Source organism: Oncorhynchus keta, chromosome 28, assembly GCF_023373465.1.
Source record: "Oncorhynchus keta strain PuntledgeMale-10-30-2019 chromosome 28, Oket_V2, whole genome shotgun sequence".
NCBI classification, from domain to species: domain Eukaryota; kingdom Metazoa; phylum Chordata; class Actinopteri; order Salmoniformes; family Salmonidae; genus Oncorhynchus; species Oncorhynchus keta.
The window spans coordinates 68,648,664-68,670,083 of NC_068448.1; the positions used below are offsets into that span (position 1 = coordinate 68,648,664).

A 21,420-nucleotide genomic window follows, 5' to 3' on the forward strand; every position below is an offset into this window, starting at 1 on the left:
AGCTCTCCTTGTCAGTCATTGCCTGTGCCTCAGTAGGAGCAGGAAAAATATCCATATCATTTCCATATCTTGCAGGATATGGTCAAGAATACTGCACTCTCTGTGTTTACATTTGTGTAATAATTAGTTTATTGTAAAATGGGTATTGTAATAGACTAAATGGTAAAAGACCCAATGCAGCTGTTTTTATCTCAATAGTAAAAAAATAGAACAATTTCTCAAGAAAGAATTTTACTAAGACTATCTGGGAGTGGTTTGAGTGGGGAGGGAAAAACTGAAAATGTGCTGTTATTGGCAGAGAGGCGAGGTCACCAGGCAGGCCACAATTCCATCCCACCCAAACAGGCAAACATTTCAGGCGGTCTTTTCAAACAGCTCTTACACTAAATCTTCCTTTTCACAGTATTATTCCAACCTCATATTCCAACCTGTTTTCACTTTGTCATTATGGGGTATTGTGTGTAGATTGAGGGGGAAATATTATTTCATCAACTTTAGAATTAGGCTGTAATGTAACAAAATGTGGAAAAAGTCAGGGGACCTGAATACTTTCTGAATGCACTGTGTAGTGGAGTCTGTGTAGCTGAAGGCCTGCATGTTAATGAGTTACTCCCGTGTAGTGCTGTTACCTGTGACAATACGCTTGGGTTCTTTCCTGGGTAGCTGGCAGCCATCTTGTCTAAGGACAACCCTCTCATCAACCTCAATGACCTCTTCATACAGCACGTCTGGAACAGCCACCTCCTGTCTCACACACACACACACACACAAAGAGCGTTAAGTTACTCTAACTTGCAAATAATCTAGACTCCCAACTTTATAATTTTAATAAAACAACTCAGTATTGACTATCCATGATGGAAGTTGATATTGGGTAAGAGCTGGCTGTCCTAGAAAAGGAAAAGTTGGGAACTGGTATTAGTCATCACTTACATATAAACCTTAGGACCTCCAACTAAAAATGATCAGAGGGCAGTGTCTGGTCCCAAAGGTGCAGCGGACAGCACAAAGCTGTTGCAATATCATTGGATATATGCTAGGTCAGTATGTCACCACAGTGACCTTTTCGACAGTCAACGTTCACTCGGACCAACAGTAGAACACAGGTCTGGGGACAAACTCCAAGACCAACCCCCATGCGTGTACCTATCCTCCCAAAAACTGCCCATGGAACCGTTTTCCTGAGACAGCTGCATGTTCCGTGTCTGCACAGAGTGTTTGTTTATGCACATGTATCTATGTGTGTTTTTCATTCTATGCTGCCACACATCTTCCAGTAAGCGCAAGGTGTATTAATTCAGTCCCTGTTGCGTCCCTCCCAACCCCTTAGTGGTCCCTGACAGGCCCACCTGTCCCTGCTAACAGAATGTACATCATGTCTGTACTGTGAGCCCAGTAGGAGATGGGAAGGTGCAGCTGTAGTTCCAACAGGTCTCACACAGACCTACTGAGGAGCAGTGATACACTCCAGATGTGCACCCTTACAACACAACTAAACACATATACACAGTAGAAGAATGTCAAAGTATTAATTTAAGAAACAGAGACAATTGTGAGCTCTGCCTCTCAAACCCTTGATGCAATAAATTGGGGACTTTATCTGAAGCAGTATTAGATCCTAATTTAAAGAATCACTTACTAACTTTGTAGGCTTAGTATAAACTTGTTGTGAAAGAGTCTACCTAAACATTACTGAATCATTTGAAACGCTTCAATGATAAGAGTACATTATTCCATTACCAAGCAACATAGTGGAAAAGTGCCGACTGCCACATGCGTATAGTATAATCAGCTCTCAGTTAACCGTCCCATTAGCACGGCTGGTATGGAATTGTTCAAGTGAGCATTCATTTATTCATCAATACATTAGTGTCAGTCTCCGACAAGGCAGGACATGACCCCCACCTCACCACCCCAAACAAAGGGCCCTCAAAGGGAAAACTCTATTGTGCTGTAGCATCAACCCAGTCTCCATTCCATAGAGAAGCACTAACCAAATCGAAGAGCTTTGGCCGGGCCTGGGTGCCAATATGCAACAGATCCTTGAACCCCTTTGTGACCAAGAGGGCAGTCCGCTCTCCCTGCCTCTCCAGTAGGGCATTGGTCGCCACTGTGGTGCCCATCCTGATCCAGCCAATCAGGGATGTCTCCACAGGCTGTTCCCTGGGAAATGCCTGCCCAGTCTCCTGTGAACATAGCAGGATGGAGTCGGGGGGGGGGGGGTTAGAGAGGATCACACATTAAGCACTGGTTTACCTCTTGTCTGCTGATGTCATGTCTGATCTCAGCTTGTCACAAGCTTTAACTAAAACTACTCTTCCGGCTCTCTTAATTTCTCCATAAACTACCTCTCTCTCATCTGTCTATTCCTTAGTCCTTTAATTCCTCTCCCCGTCTCTCCAGAGTTCCGTCTCACCTCCTCCAGAACCCTGCGGATCCCCTCAGTTGGAGCGTCTTTGTAGTTCTGGGGGTCGTGGGACAGCAGTTTCAGGACCCTCTCCCGGCCGTCAGGTAATCGGGCAAAGACGTCGGTGAAAGTACCACCACGGTCGATAGCAAAGTCAAACTTCCCTTCAGTCTCTGTCATCCTGAAGAAATTAAGGATGGACAGAGAACTGCTGCTCCTGAAATCCTGGACAAAACTACTCACTCAAGATGCAGTAATCTGGTTTCTGGAAAGATAGAGATATTTACAGTACCAGTCAAAAGTTCGGACACAACTACACATTCAATTATTATTATTATTTTCTACATTGTTTAATAATAGTGAAGACATCATAACTATGAGATAACACATGTGGAATCATGTAGTTAAAAAAGTGTTAAATGAAAATCTATTTTATATATTAGATTCTTCAAAGGAGCCACCTTTTGCCTTGATGACAGCTTTTCACACTCTTGGCATTCTCTCAACCAGCTTCATGAGGTAGTCACCTGGAATGAATTTCAATCAACAGGTGTGCCTTGTTAAGAAGTTAATTTGTGGAATTTCTTTCCTTCTTAATGCGTTTGAGCCAATCAGTTGTGTTGTGACAAGGTAAGGGTGGTATAAAGAAGATAGGCCTATTTAGTAAAAGACCAAGTCCATATTACCGCAAGGACAACTCAAATAAGTAAAGAGAAACGACAGTTAATCATTACTTTAAGACATGAAGGTCAGTCAATGAGGAACATTTCAAGAACTTTGAAAGTTTTATCAAGTGCATTCGCAAAAACCATCAAGCGCTATGATGAAACTGGCTCTCATGAGGACTGAAAGGAAGGGAAGGAAGACAGAGAGTTACCTCTACTGCAGAGGACATGTTCATTGGAGTTAACTGCACATCAGATTGCAGCCCAAATAAATGCTTCACAGAGTTCAAGTAAGACACATCCCAACATCAACTGTTCAGAGGAGACTGTGTGAATCAGACCTACATGGCTGAATTGCTGCAAAGAAACCACTACTAATGGACACTAATAAGAAGAGACGTGCTTGGGCCAAGAAATACGAGCAATGGACATTAGACCAGTTGAAGTCTATCCTTTGGTCTGATGAGTCCAAATGTTTGATTTTTGGTTCCAACCGCCGTGTCTTTGTGAGACGCAGAGTAGGTGAACGGATGGATGATTTCTGCATGTGTGGTTCCCACTGTGAAGCATGGAGGAGGAGGTGTGATGGAGCTTTGTTGGTGACACTGTCTGTGAACTATTTAGAATTTATGGCACACTTAACCAGAATGGCTACCACAGCATTCTGTAGTGATACGCCATCCCATCTGGTTTGCGCTTTGTTTTCGACAGGACAATGACCCAAAACACTCCAGGCTGTGTATGGTCTATTTGACCAAGAAGGAGAGTGATGGAAAGCTGCATCAGATGACCTGGCCTCAACCCAATTGAGATGGTTTGGGATGAGTGGGACCACAGAGTGAAGGAAAAGCAGCCTACAAGTGCGCAGCATGTGGTTACTCCTTCAAGACAGTTGGAAAAGCATTCCAAGTGAAGCTGGTTTGAGAGAATGCCAAGAGTGTGCAAAGCTGTTATCAAGACAAAGGGTGGCTACTTTGAAGAACCTAAAATATATTTAGATTCATTTAACACTTTTTTGGTTACTACATGATTCCATGTGTGTTATTTCATGATTTTGATGTCTTCAGTGGTTCCACTACTGCATGTACCACAGCAAATATATACCATATGCTACCAGAAGATTTGAAGAAATAAGTGCACTTAATAGTGGTTTTGCACATATTACAATATTATAGCCCATTATGTATATTATGTGTTTACTAGACTACGCCGAGGAAGCGCTAACTGGAGAGCAGTCTGGTGAGAACGGATGCAGTTTGTATGGCAGGCATGCAGTCTTTATCAATCGGCAATATTGTGCACTATTCTATTCATACAGAAAACTGTCATGAGCAATACATTCGACTAAATCAATGCAGCAATTACTATTTTATTATCCTAATTGCTTTGGTCATAAATGACGGATTGCCCCATTTATGTAGGTCGTTCATAAGTGACTGATCCACGAGCAACCACTTTGTACTGCCGGTGTAGTGGTAGGTTGGCATGGCTTTAATACATTTTTATTGGTCAGTTTTCAAAAGTTGAGTGGGTAATTTTCCGATCTTTAGGGCTACTTACGAGTCTTCTTGCTCTGGGTTTATCACTGATGATCCGATGTGTCGCAAATCCTTGCCAGTCGTCTATCGTCCTTTGCCGTTCTCGTTCCTCACTCTCACCTCAATGCTGGAGATCTCTGCTCTGGTTACCAAAGTAAGTATGGTTTCTAATTTACTAAAGACTACACTCCACCCCTTTGCCTTTCGGCTCTACTTCTTCGACATGGCTGTCCGCAAACAAACGTTTAGGCTACGTGCATGACGCCACCTACTGTGCTGGAATATACGATCAATTATGATCTGCCCAATTCTGTACTACCATTAAAATAAAATTAACCCCCTACTCCATTAAACTTGATATATTTCATGCTGAAAGATTCCACCCTTCAGATTATTCAGCATGTCAACAACCATTTCTACTGTAACATATGTTACCCTCAGTCTCCACAATAACCTTCAACGTGTTATTTCTGCTTCCCACGACCCCCGAGTCATTATCAAAGTGTCCTTTGACACCGCACATTCATGGGCGCAAGATTTCTGAACAGGCCTCAGAACCATGCCAGGACCAGCAAAAACACCAGCCCGACATTAGGTTCACTTAGTTGAGGAGCAGCTGTGGAAGCTCCACCATTCCACACTGTACTTCCACCGATCTGTCTTCCACCCTATGCATAAGACTAATTTTATATCTATGAACCTTTCTAGCTGCTCTCTGCACCTGACATCCACCAAATGCTGCACTATGTCCCCCCCCAATTACATCACTTAACCTTTTTTTATTTTACCAGGTAGGCTAGTTGAGAACACCTTTATTTAACCAGGTAGGCTAGTTGAGAACAAGTTCTCATTTACAACTGCGACCTGGCCAAGATAAAGCAAAGCAATTCGACACATACAACAACACATAGTTACACGTGGAATAGACAAAACATACAGTCAATAATACAGTAGGAAAAAGAAAACAAAAAGTCTATATACAGTGAGTGCAAATGAGGTAAGATAAGAGAGTTAAGACATTGCTCCCACATTCAACTGAATCATGTTCCCCTCCACACTTGGAACTATCAAAATAAAAAGTCGCTCACTCCATGTGTAATCTCCCAGCAATTTAATGGGTATTTACCAACATTTCACACTGTGCTGCACCCTGAGGAAGGCAAAAGTGACCCTGAGGAAGGCACAGTGACCCTGAGGAAGGCACAGTGACCCTGAGGAAGGCACAGTGACCCTGAGGAAGGCACAGTGACCCTGAGGAAGGCACAGTGACCCTGAGGAAGGCACAGTGACCCTGAGGAAGGCATAGTGACCCTGAGGAAGGCAAAGTGACCCTGAGGAAGGCACAGTGACCCTGAGGAAGGCACAGTGACCCTGAGGAAGGCACAGTGATGCCAAAACGTTGGTAAATACCCATTAAATTGCTGGGAGATTACACATGGAGTGTACGACTTTCTTTATTTTGATATTTTATAGTTTATTGTCCGTTAGTCAGCACCTCCACACAAACTATTACTCTGGGTGTGCGCCAGCTCATGTTTTTATATTTATATTTTTTATCTACGTTTTTTTAACCCCTCCACACTTGGCAGATATTTTGTATTTCTTTACATTGAACAGCTACATGTCCATTCTTTGGGATTTAAAACACCTCAGTGGGGACGGGACAAATTCTCTGATATTGAAAGTAAGGAATCCTGTCTGTACTTTTCCAGGCAAAACCTTCTCAAACATCAACAGCACTGATAACCTTTCACTTCTTTAACCGTTTCCTACTGATCAACCTTTTGGCCTCAATCACTCTTCCTCCCTTCACATGGTTTTTAATATCATCTGTGGACATAGATATCAGGACCACAGTGATGACTCCTCTCAACCTGCATAATCACCAGGGTTTTTAATATCATCTGTGGACATAGATATCAGGACCACAGTGATGACTCCTCTCAACCTGCATAATCACCAGGGACATGGTTTTTAATATCATCTGTGGACATAGATATCAGGACCCCAGTGATGACTCCTCTCAACCTGCATAATCACCAGGGACATGGTTTTTAATATCATCTGTGGACATAGATATCAGGACCCCAGTGATGACTCCTCTCAACCTGCATAATCACCAGGGACATGGTTTTTAATATCATCTGTGGACATAGATATCAGGACCCCAGTGATGACTCCTCTCAACCTGCATAATCACCAGGGACATGGTTTTTAATATCATCTGTGGACATAGATATCAGGACCCCAGTGATGACTCCTCTCAACCTGCATAATCACCAGGGTTTTTAATATCATCTGTGGACATAGATATCAGGACCCCAGTGATGACTCCTCTCAACCTGCATAATCACCAGGGACATGGTTTTTAATATCATCTGTGGACATAGATATCAGGACCCCAGTGATGACTCCTCTCAACCTGCATAATCACCAGGGTTTTTAATATCATCTGTGGACATAGATATCAGGACCCCAGTGATGACTCCTCTCAACCTGCATAATCACCAGGGACATGGTTTTTAATATCATCTGTGGACATAGATATCGGACCCCAGTGATGACTCCTCTCAACCTGCATAATCACCAGGGACATGGTTTTTAATATCATCTGTGGACATAGATATCAGGACCCCAGTGATGACTCCTCTCAACCTGCATAATCACCAGGGACATGGTTTTTAATATCATCTGTGGACATAGATATCAGGACCCCATCAGGACCCCAGTGATGACTCCTCTCAACCTGCATAATCACCAGGGACATGGTTTTTAATATCATCTGTGGACATAGATATCAGGACCCCAGTGATGACTCCTCTCAACCTGCATAATCACCAGGGTTTTTAATATCATCTGTGGACATAGATATCGGACCCCAGTGATGACTCCTCTCAACCTGCATAATCACCAGGGACATGGTTTTTAATATCATCTGTGGACATAGATATCAGGACCCCAGTGATGACTCCTCTCAACCTGCATAATCACCAGGGACATGGTTTTTAATATCATCTGTGGACATAGATATCAGGACCCCAGTGATGACTCCTCTCAACCTGCATAATCACCAGGGACATGGTTTTTAATATAATCTGTGGACATAGATATCAGGACCCCAGTGATGACTCCTCTCAACCTGCATAATCACCAGGGACATGGTTTTTAATATCATCTGTGGACATAGATATCAGGACCACAGTGATGACTCCTCTCAACCTGCATAATCACCAGGGTTTTTAATATCATCTGTGGACATAGATATCGGACCCCAGTGATGACTCCTCTCAACCTGCATAATCACCAGGGACATGGTTTTTAATATCATCTGTGGACATAGATATCAGGACCCCAGTGATGACTCCTCTCAACCTGCATAATCACCAGGGACATGGTTTTTAATATCATCTGTGGACATAGATATCAGGACCCCAGTGATGACTCCTCTCAACCTGCATAATCACCAGGGACATGGTTTTTAATATCATCTGTGGACATAGATATCAGGACCCCAGTGATGACTCCTCTCAACCTGCATAATCACCAGGGACATGGTTTTTAATATCATCTGTGGACATAGATATCGGACCCCAGTGATGACTCCTCTCAACCTGCATAATCACCAGGGTTTTTAATATCATCTGTGGACATAGATATCAGGACCCCAGTGATGACTCCTCTCAACCTGCATAATCACAAGGGTTTTTAATATCAGGGACATGGTTTTTAATATCATCTGTGGACATAGATATCAGGACCCCAGTGATGACTCCTCTCAACCTGCATAATCACCAGGGACATGGTTTTTAATATCATCTGTGGACATAGATATCAGGACCACAGTGATGACTCCTCTCAACCTGCATAATCACCAGGGTTTTTAATATCATCTGTGGACATAGATATCAGGACCCCAGTGATGACTCCTCTCAACCTGCATAATCACCAGGGTTTTTAATATCATCTGTGGACATAGATATCGGACCCCAGTGATGACTCCTCTCAACCTGCATAATCACCAGGGACATGGTTTTTAATATCATCTGTGGACATAGATATCAGGACCCCAGTGATGACTCCTCTCAACCTGCATAATCACCAGGGTTTTTAATATCATCTGTGGACATAGATATCGGACCCCAGTGATGACTCCTCTCAACCTGCATAATCACCAGGGACATGGTTTTTAATATAATCTGTGGACATAGATATCGGACCCCAGTGATGACTCCTCTCAACCTGTATAATCACCAGGGACGGTTTTTAATATAATCTGTGGACATAGATATCAGGACCCCAGTGATGACTCCTCTCAACCTGCATAATCACCAGGGACATGGTTTTTAATATAATCTGTGGACATAGATATCAGGACCCCAGTGATGACTCCTCTCAACCTGCATAATCACCAGGGACATGGTTTTTAATATCATCTGTGGACATAGATATCAGGACCCCAGTGATGACTCCTCTCAACCTGCATAATCACCAGGGACATGGTTTTTAATATCATCTGTGGACATAGATATCAGGACCACAGTGATGACTCCTCTCAACCTGCATAATCACCAGGGACATGGTTTTTAATATCATCTGTGGACATAGATATCAGGACCCCAGTGATGACTCCTCTCAACCTGCATAATCACCAGGGACATGGTTTTTAATATCATCTGTGGACATAGATATCAGGACCACAGTGATGACTCCTCTCAACCTGCATAATCACCAGGGACATGGTTTTTAATATCATCTGTGGACATAGATATCAGGACCCCAGTGATGACTCCTCTCAACCTGCATAATCACCAGGGACATGGTTTTTAATATCATCTGTGGACATAGATATCAGGAGCCCAGTGATGACTCCTCTCAACCTGCATAATCACCAGGGTTTTTAATCTTCTTCCAATTAATATTTTCCATTTGCAGAATCTTTCAGGCTCTGGAGGAGATGTTCACAAGCTGCAGGAAGGGTAGCCATCTCCGTGTGTTCACAAGCTGCAGGAAGGGTAGCCATCTCCGTGTGTTCCCGAGCTGCAGGCAGGGTAGCCATCTCCGTGTGTTCCCGAGCTGCAGGCAGGGTAGCCATCTCCGTGTGTTCTGGAACTGCAGGCAGGGTAGCCATCTCCGTGTGTTCTGGAACTGCAGGCAGGGTAGCCATCTCCGTGTGTTCTGGAGCTGCAGGCAGGGTAGCCATCTCCGTGTGTTCTGGAGCTGCAGGCAGGGTAGCCATCTCCGTGTGTTCTGGAGCTGCAGGCAGGGTAGCCATCTCCGTGTGTTCTGGAGCTGCAGGCAGGGTAGCCATCTCCGTGTGTTCTGGAGCTGCAGGCAGGGTTGCCATCTCCGTGTGTTCTGGAACTGCAGGCAGGGTAGCCATCTCCGTGTGTTCTGGAGCTGCAGGCAGGGTAGCCATCTCCGTGTTCACAAGCTGCAGGCAGGGTAGCCATCTCCGAGTGTTCTGGAGCTGCAGGCAGGGTTGCCATCTCCGTGTGTTCTGGAGCTGCAGGCAGGGTAGCCATCTCTGTGTGTTCTGGAGCTGCAGGCAGGGTCGCCATCTCCGTGTGTTCTGGAACTGCAGGCAGGGTAGCCATCTCCGTGTGTTCTCGAACTACAGGCAGGGTAGCCATCTCCGTGTGTTCTCGAGCTGCAGGCAGGGTTGCCATGTCCGTTATTTTCTTCATGGCTTTCTCAGAAATTGGGCACCTTTGAAAATTATGTTGTGGGTCAAAATGTATTGGTTGCCGGTTTTTGGGCTACTTCTAAATTTCCCCGCGGCCGCCATGGCATTACTCAACAACAAAAACGACTTCACTGTGACCTGCTGTTGCTGAATATCCGGTGGTGAGCAGGCTGTTACTGAGTGAGTGGGGTGGAGGCCCGGAGGAGCATGTGTGTGTTGAGAGAGCGCTGCACATAGATTGTAGGCGCTACAGCAGGCAACTGAGTCAGAGCAGCACGCTCGCATGTCGTGACAACTGTTTTATCAGTTGTAGGTAGGCCATTTAGATAGAAATAGGTGTCTAGATAATGACAAACTTTTTTTCCCATAAAACATTAACGCGCTAGAACTGATATAGTGGCGACAAAGCACGGTAAAATTACTTTAGGGCCTAAGATCGCGTTAGATACATTCGCTCAGAGGACGTTTAAAGTAAACTGCATTCCAATGTCGATTTTTGTGGAATGTATGAAGCAAAGGGTTTTATCCATGCTTAGTTCATGGCTCTCGAGCTCTGCGCAAATTCAGATTTGAAATGGAAGTTATGGAACTCCCTTGCATGCTTCTTTTATGGGGTAAAGGTCCACAATGAAACTGACATTAAATGTGGAGAATGATACATTTGCAACTTTTGCCAATTCATTTATATGCCATTGTAGGCAACTAGTAGCATACCATTTGATACAATACATATGTTGAAATTACAATCTCTGGAGTTTTGTGCCACTTGTGTAGCCTACCTGGATTCAAAATCTTGTCTATAACTTCCGTTTATTGTTGTTTTAGTCTGGTGTTATTATGCAATTATTAATGCCCATGTTTAGTTAATTAAATTGGAAGTTATCAATTGTGATCATGGTCACAGCTCTATCACAAATGTAAGAGTCATTGTGGACTTTTCCCTGAAATTAGATGTTGGTCTATCAGAGGCTACTGTGGGCGACCTGCATGTAGCTCAGCAAACAAAGGCAACATTACATTGCAATTATACACCAGATTTTAGTCAGTAGCCTATGCCTATTGAAATAATAAGTCAATCTCGCAAACAGGGCATTTATAACGGTTTGTAGTCTTAACACCTGACACATAATAATGGCACAGTTGCCAGAAAATAGCCTAACATTAGTTTTTTGAATTTCGGCCAAGTGTTCCTTGCAAAGAGATTTTGAGATCCTCTGTCCAACTCTCATCACTCAAACTCTCCTGTCAGATGTATCTATAGTTATGCACATGCAGATGTATTTAAGCAATAAGGCCCAAGGAGGTGTGGTATATGGCCAATTTACCATGGCAAAGGGCTGTTCTTATGCACGAAGCAACGCGGAGTGCATGGGCACAAACCTCAGCCATGGTATATTGGCCATAGATCACAAACCCCAAGGTGCCTTATTGCTATTATAAACTGGTTACTAACATAATTACAGCAGTAAAAATGAACGTTGTGTCATAGGTCTGATATACCACAGCTTTCAGCCAATGAGAATTCAGGGCTCAAACCACCCAGTTTATAATTAAGCAATAAGGCACCTCTGGGATTTGTTGTATATGGCCAATATACCACAGCTAAGGACTTTTCTTACAATATACTACAGCTAAGGATTGTGTCCTAAGAACAGCCCTTAGCCATGGTATGTTGGTCCTATAGCGTACCACACCTCCTTGGGCCTTATTGCTTAATCATAGTAGTCAAACAAGTGAAATCAACACCCATTGATGGAAAATGATCTGGCGAGTTTTTATATTTTCTCTTGGGACATATTCTTAAACTCAAAATAATAATAATTTTGATGGAAAACCACATTTAACTTCTTAGCCTCCGTCATTACAAATTATGTCGATATTCCTTCTTTATTCACTCAATAACATTATGGAAAAAGGGTTTATTGGATACATGTGGCAACTCCTCTCTTTCTGCCCCAAAAGATATTGGGCTAGATTTCAGACCTTGTGGACAGTTTTGAGAGGTCATTTGGCTAGAAATCTGAAAACCCTGGCTGCAGAGCACCAAACTAGCAGTTCCGACCCACTTACGCTTCAAACACACCTACAGTGTATTTGCATTTTGGTACACCAGAATGACATTGCGTTCGGTGTGGTGCATACCTTGTGTTATGTATGCGTCAAACTGTATGCGTAGACGGCTTGACAGAAATGGTAGCAGAAGGTGAATGTTGAACTTTTGTTGCATACATAAAAATAATAACGAGCGAGAACGAAAAAGTTCTGTAAGGAATACGCACAAAACAGAAAACAATCACCCACAACCAAAATGGGGAAAACAGGCTGCCTACGTATGATTCTCAATCAGAGACAACGATCGACAGCTGCCTCATACCAGGCCAAAAACACAAATACAACATAGAAAAAAGAACATAGACTACCCACCCCAACTCACACCGTGACCAAACAAACACAAAGACATAATAAAGGAACTAAGGTCAGAACGTGACAGAGGATGCGAGGAATCAAGGAAATGCAACTGAGATTTTCCAACTGTCCTCTATTGAGATTTTCCAATTTTATTTCCGCTTACTATGTCCTTGTTAGTAGTTTCTCAATACTTAGGATAGCATTCGTTATTAGTTGTACATAGATTGCATGAAAATTGACTGAATTGAAGCTGACGCACTGGAGAATTCAGATGCTCTTGTTGTTCTTTTACAAGACTAAAGGTGAAATGTGTGTTTACCTATATTGTGGCTACACATTCACTCTCCTCCACTCCTCTCTGTCCCTCAGGTCTCCAGTTCCCTGCCCTCTTTCTCTTTATGACCATGTCTGAGGTTCCCCTACTACGTCTAGGCTTTATGAGTAGTGCCTCTGTCTGCAGTTGTGCCATTTTTATGCGCACATACACAACTCTTTCAATAGTTTTCATTTTTTTCTACATTTTTACCACACACATACATACCTGTCACGTTCTTTCCTGTACTTGAATACTTATATTGTGTTTTTATAGTCAGTTGTTTCATTTGTTTATTAATATCTCATTTAGACTTAATCTGCTTATTTCTTCCCGACACCTTTACAGATCTAAGACAAGATGAAAGTATTTTGTCAGAGCAGTGAAGATGTAGGGCCTCACGAGGTTGGGTCTCAAAGGGAAAGAAGGCCTCGTCATCGACGAAGACGTGGGGAACAGGTCACAGGGCTTCAGCCCCAGGGAGTGATGCAGGTGGTAGAATCTCCAGGGTGCCATCCTGAAGTGCCTGGCCGAAGGCAGAGTCCCGGAGGGACCCGCCATCACTTCCCTTGCCGTAAGCACCAACATCGACGACACGGAAACAGTAGAAGGCATCTACAACAGCCAAGAGTACAACTGAATATGTACCCGTGTAGTTGTAGACTTGCGAACCCAAGTACGGTGGAGCCTGGATTACTACATTTCCCAGCAATGGAGCCAAGACAGTTGGGGAAATTCCACCTCTCCAGGAACTAGTCAGCGATGGCCCTCCAGTCTTCCTCCTTGGGGACAGGCCCAACCAGACAGGCCCAAATGGCTTGTGCCACAGAGGGGGCAATGCCTGCCACCGTGGACCGTTCAACTCCGAAGCTGAATCCAATGGTCCTGTAGGAAACTCCTGTCACCAATAATCTGAAATAGAATAAAAAATAGTGTGTAACTTGAAATTCCACCCACATATTACACTACATTAGTTTATTATGCTCTACTAATTATATTGTAATACTCATAAACCATCATTAACAATGCCTTGAAACAGTACAATTCAATCTACGACTATCAATAAACTGTATCCCTGTAACTCTTACCACCGTTTTTTCTATCTAGTACCTAAAAGGGTTCTCCAGCTGTCCCCATGAGCTACCATTTTTGGTTCCAGGTAGTACCCTTTTTGGTTCCAAGTATATCCTTTTCCCCAAAGGGTTCTGATGAATGACTTACTGTCTTGAACAACAATGGGTCCTGGAGAAGACTAGCCTACCTTCATCAGGGCAGAAGGCACCAGGACTTTATTTTCATTTGGTAACATTGCATCATTAAAAAGGATTTTAAACCATCTTTGGGACGAGCTATAGTCCTAATAAACATTCTGTAAAAATACATATGTCACATTGGGGCTTTTAACTACAGAGCCCTTTGGCGAGCTTGGTTGCACATAAAATATATCTTTACGGTATCAAAGGCTTTAAACATTCACTAGAATTTAGTTTACCGGAGACAAATCGCCACGCGTTCAACTAACTCCCGGTAGTTGGTACCCATCCGGGCGATCCTGGCTCCAACTATCTGGAGCAGGTGATTCAACTCGCTTCGGTTCAGACGAAATCAACTTCGAAATTCCTCTCAAAATAGTCGAAGCTCTTAAACGAAACGGTGGAACTCCCCTGCATGCTTTCGGGACTTCAACCATCTCTGGACCCACACAGACCTGCGCTTTCGGCGGGGCTGCTCCCAGCCCAACAGCGCGATAAAAATCCCCTTCTTCAACGTGGGTCACATTGTCGAAAGAGCCGACTCTCTGCTATCTTGAATTTGTATTATTGCATTTCGCGCCAAAACTATGCATTTGAGGTCAAATATATTATAGGCTCGCACAATAGATTTTTAGGTGTCATCGAATAAATAATATGTACGCTACTTATAAAATAAATTATGTAAAAAATTATGCAATCAAACTATTTTTATTATGTAATCCCATTTCTTTTTACTAGCTACTGATATGGAATTGTTTTACCAAGGATCCTTTAGCCATTTGATTTTGAATTTTAAGACCCCTTGAACTATACTGCTATTAGCCCATACAAACGCATTTAATAACATTCACTACATTGTTCTTGTGTTTCTCCTATATCTGAGAGATAAGGAGATCAATAATTTATTGATTTTACCCCATATTTTTTGGCATTAAAAAACAAGTCCATATATATATATACACTTCCATTCATTTTTTCAACTGGTACCAGGGACCTTCAGATGAGTCTTGTGAGGCCTTGTGTTTAGTAGCTTTGACACACTGATAAGGCACAATGTCACACCAGCAGTTCCTGAGCAATTCCACAGATTATTCCATGAAAACAGACAGTGTTTTCTCTGCCTTCATAATGAGTTTGTAATAGGAGCCAGTGAGTAATAAACAGAACCTTTAGTATTCACATCCGGTCTATGTGACAGAGCATTATTCATTCAGGACAAAAACAGAACATGCCAAAGTATTCATTCCACATGAACACTCATGTACTTCCAAAATGGCTATTAATTGACACACAGCGCAATGTAGTTTGAAACAGATTCTTTTTATTATGTTTCTAAGCAGAAACATTGCATTATTTCCGGTCAGAACACAGTACGCTCTGTTTCAACCACAGAACGCTGTGTCATTGGCATTAGACTTTAGCTTTGAGTACTGAAAAGGTGAATGACACTTAGTTTAATGTGTCCCTGAAAAGTATTGCATGACTTTATAGGGAGATCAAAAACAAACAGGAAATGTGCAGAGCTGAACATGCAGTGAGATCATCAATCCTTTGAGTGACATACACATTTGTCCTGCATGGTCAACTTTGGCTTCTGGTTCCTACCATTCTAACTTGCTACCCATCTGACTCTCACAACACACATCCTTTATTGTCTTTCTCAGTGACAGTTCTGACACTTTTGGTTGTTGATGTTGCAGCCCTTGCTGGTGTCACCCGGACCCTTAGGGGGAACAGAAACACAGACCGGTAGCAGACACAGATGGGAAATCTCTGCATTAGAGGTGAGCAGTGGAGCACAACCAAGCAGAGCTTGACTGAATGTAACAGAGAGAGACAGGAGAGGCGGGCTCTTACCCCTGGCCCCCAGGGACACCCTCTGGTGACCGAGGAGATCTCGGTGTGACAGACAGTGCAACGCAGCCAATCACAGCCCTCATTTTTCTGCACAATGATAATGCACTGAGGGCAGTGCAAGGCCTCCCCGGAGAGGACCAGGGTCTGAGAGAGAGGGTTGTTTTCTGTTAATATGATATGAGCAATGTCTAACTACCTGAAAACCCTAACATTCCTTCTACTTGTCTTCAATGCTTGTTGAAATCAATCTACAGGTATAAAGTACATGTAAAAGTGTCTGATTGTGTGTCACCTTGAGCAGATCTCTGGTTCTGCAGGCTGCTGAGTCATTCTCAGCATGGCTGTTAGGTCATCCTGGTACTGTTTACAGTCCATCTCTTCATGGATCGCCTGAGAGAGAGAGGGGAAAGTAGAGGAGGTGGTCATTTCAAATCATTGGTGAATGTAAATGTGATGTGTGTACCTTGCAGAGCAGGCAGTTTTGCTTGTTGCAGATGGGGCAGTGGAACACGTTGACTGTGTCCTCGTAGACACACCGTCCGGAGTTTTCTGGTCTGCATTAGCCAGTGTGTTATACAGAATGTCTATAATATCCAATGTACCAGCTTAAGTAGCTAGTATGTTTAAGTATACTGAACAAAAATATAAAAGATCTCAGAAATATTCCATATGTACAAAAATCTTATTTCTCTCTAAATGTTGTGCACAAATTTGTTTGAATCCCTGTTAGTGAACATTTCTCCTTTGCCAAGATAATCCACCTGACAGGTGTGGCATAGCAAGAAGCTGATTAAACAGAATGGGCTGTCATGTCATCCTGGTACTGATCATTACACAGGTGCACCTTGTGCTGGGGACAATAAAAGGCCACTAAAATAAGCAGTTGTGTCACACAACGCCACAGATGTCTCAAGTTTTTAGGGAGCGTGCAATTGACATGTAGGGGGTCACTCGGGTCACTAGGCGGTCACTCGGGGTAGGGTCAATAGGGGTATATTCAGTAGAGTCACTAGGGTTAGGGTCACTGGGGGTAGGGTCACTAGGGGTAGGGTCACTAGGTTCACTGGGGGTAAGGTCACTTGGGGTAGGTTCACTAGGGGTAGGGTCACCAGGGGTTGGTTCAATAGGGGTAGGGTCACCAGGTTCACTAGGGGTAGAGTCACTAGGTTCACTAGGGGTAGAGTCACTAGGGGTAGGGTCAATAGGGGTATATTCAATAGAGTCACTAGGGGTAGGGTCACTATGTTGTGTGTTACCCTCAGAAACAGTGGAGAGGCTCTCTGAGCAGGACTCCTTCCCCAGGCTGTAAGTCCAGATAACAGATCATACAGTCCACAGCCTCTGGGTTGGGCACCGGGTCCTTCCCATCTAGCATCATCAGCAGGGCAAAGTTCTCTCTCCACTCTGCTTCTGTAGCCTGGGAAGGTGAGGATCCACAAAAACACAACAATTAACACACAGGCATTCATTTTATTCAAAACAGCATTTTACTTGCTTAATTAGTTACGTTTTAAATTCAATAAGATGTTTTTTTGTTCTACTTTCAGTGAAAATGCATTCACTATTAATGAAATTGTGCATTGAGAGTTAACTTTACTTGCTGTTTGTTTTCAATGTGTTTTGAACTTCATGACCCAGACTGAAACAAACAGGAACAGAGTGGGCAACACAGCAGAGTTGTTTTCCCCTCTGAAACAGGTGACACTGCAAAAATGTCCTACATGGACTTGCAGTAGTTACAATATTTATTATAAACATGCAAAAATAGCACCTTTAACAATGTCCTATATAAAATTATGAACATAAAATGCTTTCATTTGCTTAGACATACAGTATTTGTTTCAAACAATGTCAGAGGGTAGGTAGCCACAATTCTGTCCTATGTAACTGCATGGGTTGAAGAGAAGGGTACATCGTGTTACAGCTGAAAAATATAGAAAGTGTGTGTCAGTCTCCTTCTGTGATGATACGTGGCGCGTGCGAGTCTCTTTCTGTGATGATACGTGGAGCGTGCGAGTCTCTTTCTGTGATGATACGTGGAGCGTGCGAGTCTCTTTCTGTGATGATACGTGGCGCGTGCGAGTCTCTTTCTGTGATGATACGTGGCGCGTGCGAGTCTCTTTCTGTGATGATACGTGGAGCGTGCGAGTCTCTTTCTGTGATGATACGTGGCGCGTGCGAGTCTCTTTCTGTGATGATACGTGTTGCGTGCGAGTCTCTTTCTGTGATGATACATGGAGCGTGCAAGTCTCTTTCTGTGATGATACGTGGCGTGTGCGAGTCTCTTTCTGTGATGATACGTGGAGCGTGCGAGTCTCTTACTGTGATGATACGTGGAGCGTGCGAGTCTCTTTCTGTGATGATACGTGGAGCGTGCGAGTCTCTTTCTGTGATTATACGTGGAGCGTGCGAGTCTCTTTCTGTGATGATACGTGGCACGTGCGAGTCTCTTTCTGTGATGATACGTGGAGCGTGCGAGTCTCTTACTGTGATGATACGTGGCGCGTGTGACTCTCTTTCTGTGATGATACGTGGAGCGTGCGAGTCTCTTTCTGTGATGATACGTGGAGCGTGTGAGTCAGTAGTCCTGGTCCAAGTTTTCCAGTAGGGACTCGTTTTGAGCACCCGCGCCCCCCCAGCTCTCGTGTCCCTTAAAAATACAGAGAGACAGAAAAGAGTCAGCCTTTGAGAGCCCATCCTACCTTCCCATGTCATCTCAACCCTTACATTATCCTACTAAGCCTTTCCCTTAATAAACCTTTCAACTACAGTCATTCACTTTCAACTGTGTACGTGCAAGAGTGTGCATGTGTGTGTCTACATCAGAGAGTCCTACCTGTCCTGTTCGGCACGGTCTGACAGCTTGCATCAGCACTAGTTGAATGTGTTTACGTGTATGAGTGAGGGAGTGTGTGGGTGTGGATCTGTCTGAGCTTAAAACCATCCTACCCGCTGGTACTGTTGGACAGTTTCTTCTTCCTGCTGAATGCGGTGGACTCCAGAGGGTCTGGTTTGTGGCTTCCAGGAACAGTAGAACTCTGGACGGTCTGTACTGCAGATCTCACAGCCAGGCCGCATGGGCTTGTTTATGTACGTACAAGAGGGGCAGGCATCTACACACAGCAAGAGCGTCTTTGCAGGTGTGTAGATGGATATCTACTGTATGTCAACTTACAGCATCTAGGGATGTATCAGTTATGTTGAGGGTAAAATCCATTAAGCCGAGTCAAATAGTTATTCAATTATTACCAAGGGGTATTGTACTGAGCTTGTGTGTACCTGAGGGCCTGATTTCTTCGGACTAAGTGCATAATTGAGTTGTGGCATCTCCAGGTTGATGAGGTCTTTGATTTCACTGATGTTCAGCCTCTCTGCCCCTGTTCCATTTGGCCCTGTTCCATTTGAACCTACAGGGACAGGAACAACGCTTGGTCAGGAGGGTGCCAACAATGGGTCCTTATGTCAATGGTGTGTGCGTGTTTAGCAGTCTCACCCTTGCTGCTGTGGCTCAGTCTGAGTGGTAGGGTGCTGTAACCCCTCCAGTCCTGGGATGTGGGGCAGTTGCTGGGGGGCCCGTGAGGTGGGGTAGCACGGGTGAGGAGGGTACTCTCCTGGTCCTGCTGGAGCAGCTGCCATGTGAGACGGGCCTGGCAGGCGGAGAGGAGGTACAGGAAGGCCGTGTCTCCATCCCTGCGCTCCCAATATGATGCCAGAGAGCGCTGCTCGGCACACAGACACTGTCCGATGACCCAGCGCTGCACCCGCGGATGGAAGCCATACTCCAGGATTACCAAGGAGACAGAGGGACAAATAAACGTTGACAGAAAGGTTCTCATGTTAAAACTATTTTTTAGCTAAATACATTTTATAGAGGACTGAATTTAAATGTAAACTTTAAAAAAATGTATAGACATTGTTTAAGCTGTTCAGACTGCAATACTCAAGCAGCAGGTTAATAAGATGAAGAACCCTCGACCACTACAGCCAAGCTTTCACAAAAATATACAATCGTCATCAACTCGTAAAATATACATTTCCTGTCTTACAAAGTTATATTCTGAATTTTTCAATAACTTTCTCTTCTTCTACCCAGGAGCTCTAGTGCTCTTAACTCTCTCCATAAGCTCTGTGTCTCCGTAGCTCCTCTCAGAGGGCTGTATCTTCAGCCCTGCCTGCTGATGAGCTATGGCGGCAGCGTAGATGGAGGCCGCCTGGATGTCACCAGCCTCGGTGACCCTGGTCAGGTCAGCACACATCTCCTCTATAGACCAGTGGAGACAAGGAAGAAACCAAGAGGCAGGGACAGTGAGCCATTGAAAAGGGAAGAAACTAGGCCTATCTACTAATGTACACACAACCGCTATTAAGTATTCACATGAAGCACAAGGGCAATTCGAAATTATGCCTACACTCGATTGTCACTTTAAAATGTATGCCAAACGAAAACCAATGATTGAAAAGTCAAAACAAACTATACAATATGCACAAGGACTACTTTGAACAATTTCAACAAGAAAATGTTACAAAGACGCATTTACTTGAATAACAGTACAGATGCAAAGTTTGGTAAAAGAATGACGGGCAGTGCTTTTTGTTCCATCATATGTCTCCCCCTCTTCAAAGGGGGAGACACCCTGGACCCAAACTGTTATAGACCTATATCCATCCTGCCCTGCCTATCTAAGGTCTTCGAAAGCCAAGTCAACAAACAGGTCACTGACCATCTCGAATCCCACCGTACCTTCTCCGCTGTGCAATCTGGTTTCCGAGCCGGTCACGGGTGCACCTCAGCCACACTCAAGGTACTAAACGATATCATAACCGCCATCGATAAAAGACAGTACTGTGCAGCCGTCTTCATCGACCTCGCCAAGGCTTTCGACTCTGTCAATCACCATATTCTTATCGGCAGACTCAACAGCCTCGGTTTTCGGATGACTGCCTTGCCTGGTTCACCAATTACTTTGCAGACAGAGTTCAGTGTGTCAAATCGGAGGGCATGCTGTCCGGCCCTCTGGCAGTCTCTATGGGGGTGCCACAGGGTTCAATTCTCGGGCCGACTCTTTCTCTGTATATATCAATGATGTTGCTCTTGCTGCGGGCGATTCCCTGATCCACCTCTACGCAGACGACACCATTCTATATACTTTCGGCCCGTCATTGGACACTGTGCTATCTAACCTCCAAACGAGCTTCAATGCCATACAGCACTCCTTCCGTGGCCTCCAACTGCTCTTAAACACGAGTAAAACCAAATGCATGCTTTTCAACCGATCGCTGCCTGCACCCGCATGC

The 21,420-nt window shown here is 44.0% G+C and overlaps 1 protein-coding gene and 1 long non-coding RNA gene across 2 annotated transcripts in view; both read right to left on the reverse strand.

The window, feature by feature from the left end:
* The window catches only part of oplah (5-oxoprolinase, ATP-hydrolysing), a 22,135-nt gene extending 17,334 nt beyond the window's left edge, over window positions 1-4,801 (reverse strand). Inside the window, exons 1-4 of the mRNA XM_035759231.2 lie at window positions 4,633-4,801; window positions 2,417-2,672; window positions 1,995-2,186; window positions 630-744 (exon numbers count right to left, since the gene is read on the reverse strand). Coding sequence (XP_035615124.1) covers window positions 630-744; window positions 1,995-2,186; window positions 2,417-2,587 — 478 coding nt within the window. The 5' untranslated portion in view covers window positions 2,588-2,672; window positions 4,633-4,801. The remainder of the gene's footprint in view (window positions 1-629; window positions 745-1,994; window positions 2,187-2,416; window positions 2,673-4,632) is intronic.
* A 7,255-nt stretch (window positions 4,802-12,056) lies between these two features.
* Window positions 12,057-21,035, reverse strand: LOC127912882 (uncharacterized). The gene is made up of 6 exons (XR_008083909.1): window positions 19,619-21,035; window positions 19,075-19,532; window positions 18,613-18,775; window positions 17,382-17,542; window positions 16,418-16,515; window positions 12,057-13,927 (listed from the first exon to the last, which is right to left on the reverse strand). It is a non-coding gene; the product is annotated as an uncharacterized LOC127912882 (long non-coding RNA).
* Between the last annotated feature and the right edge of the window lie 385 nt (window positions 21,036-21,420).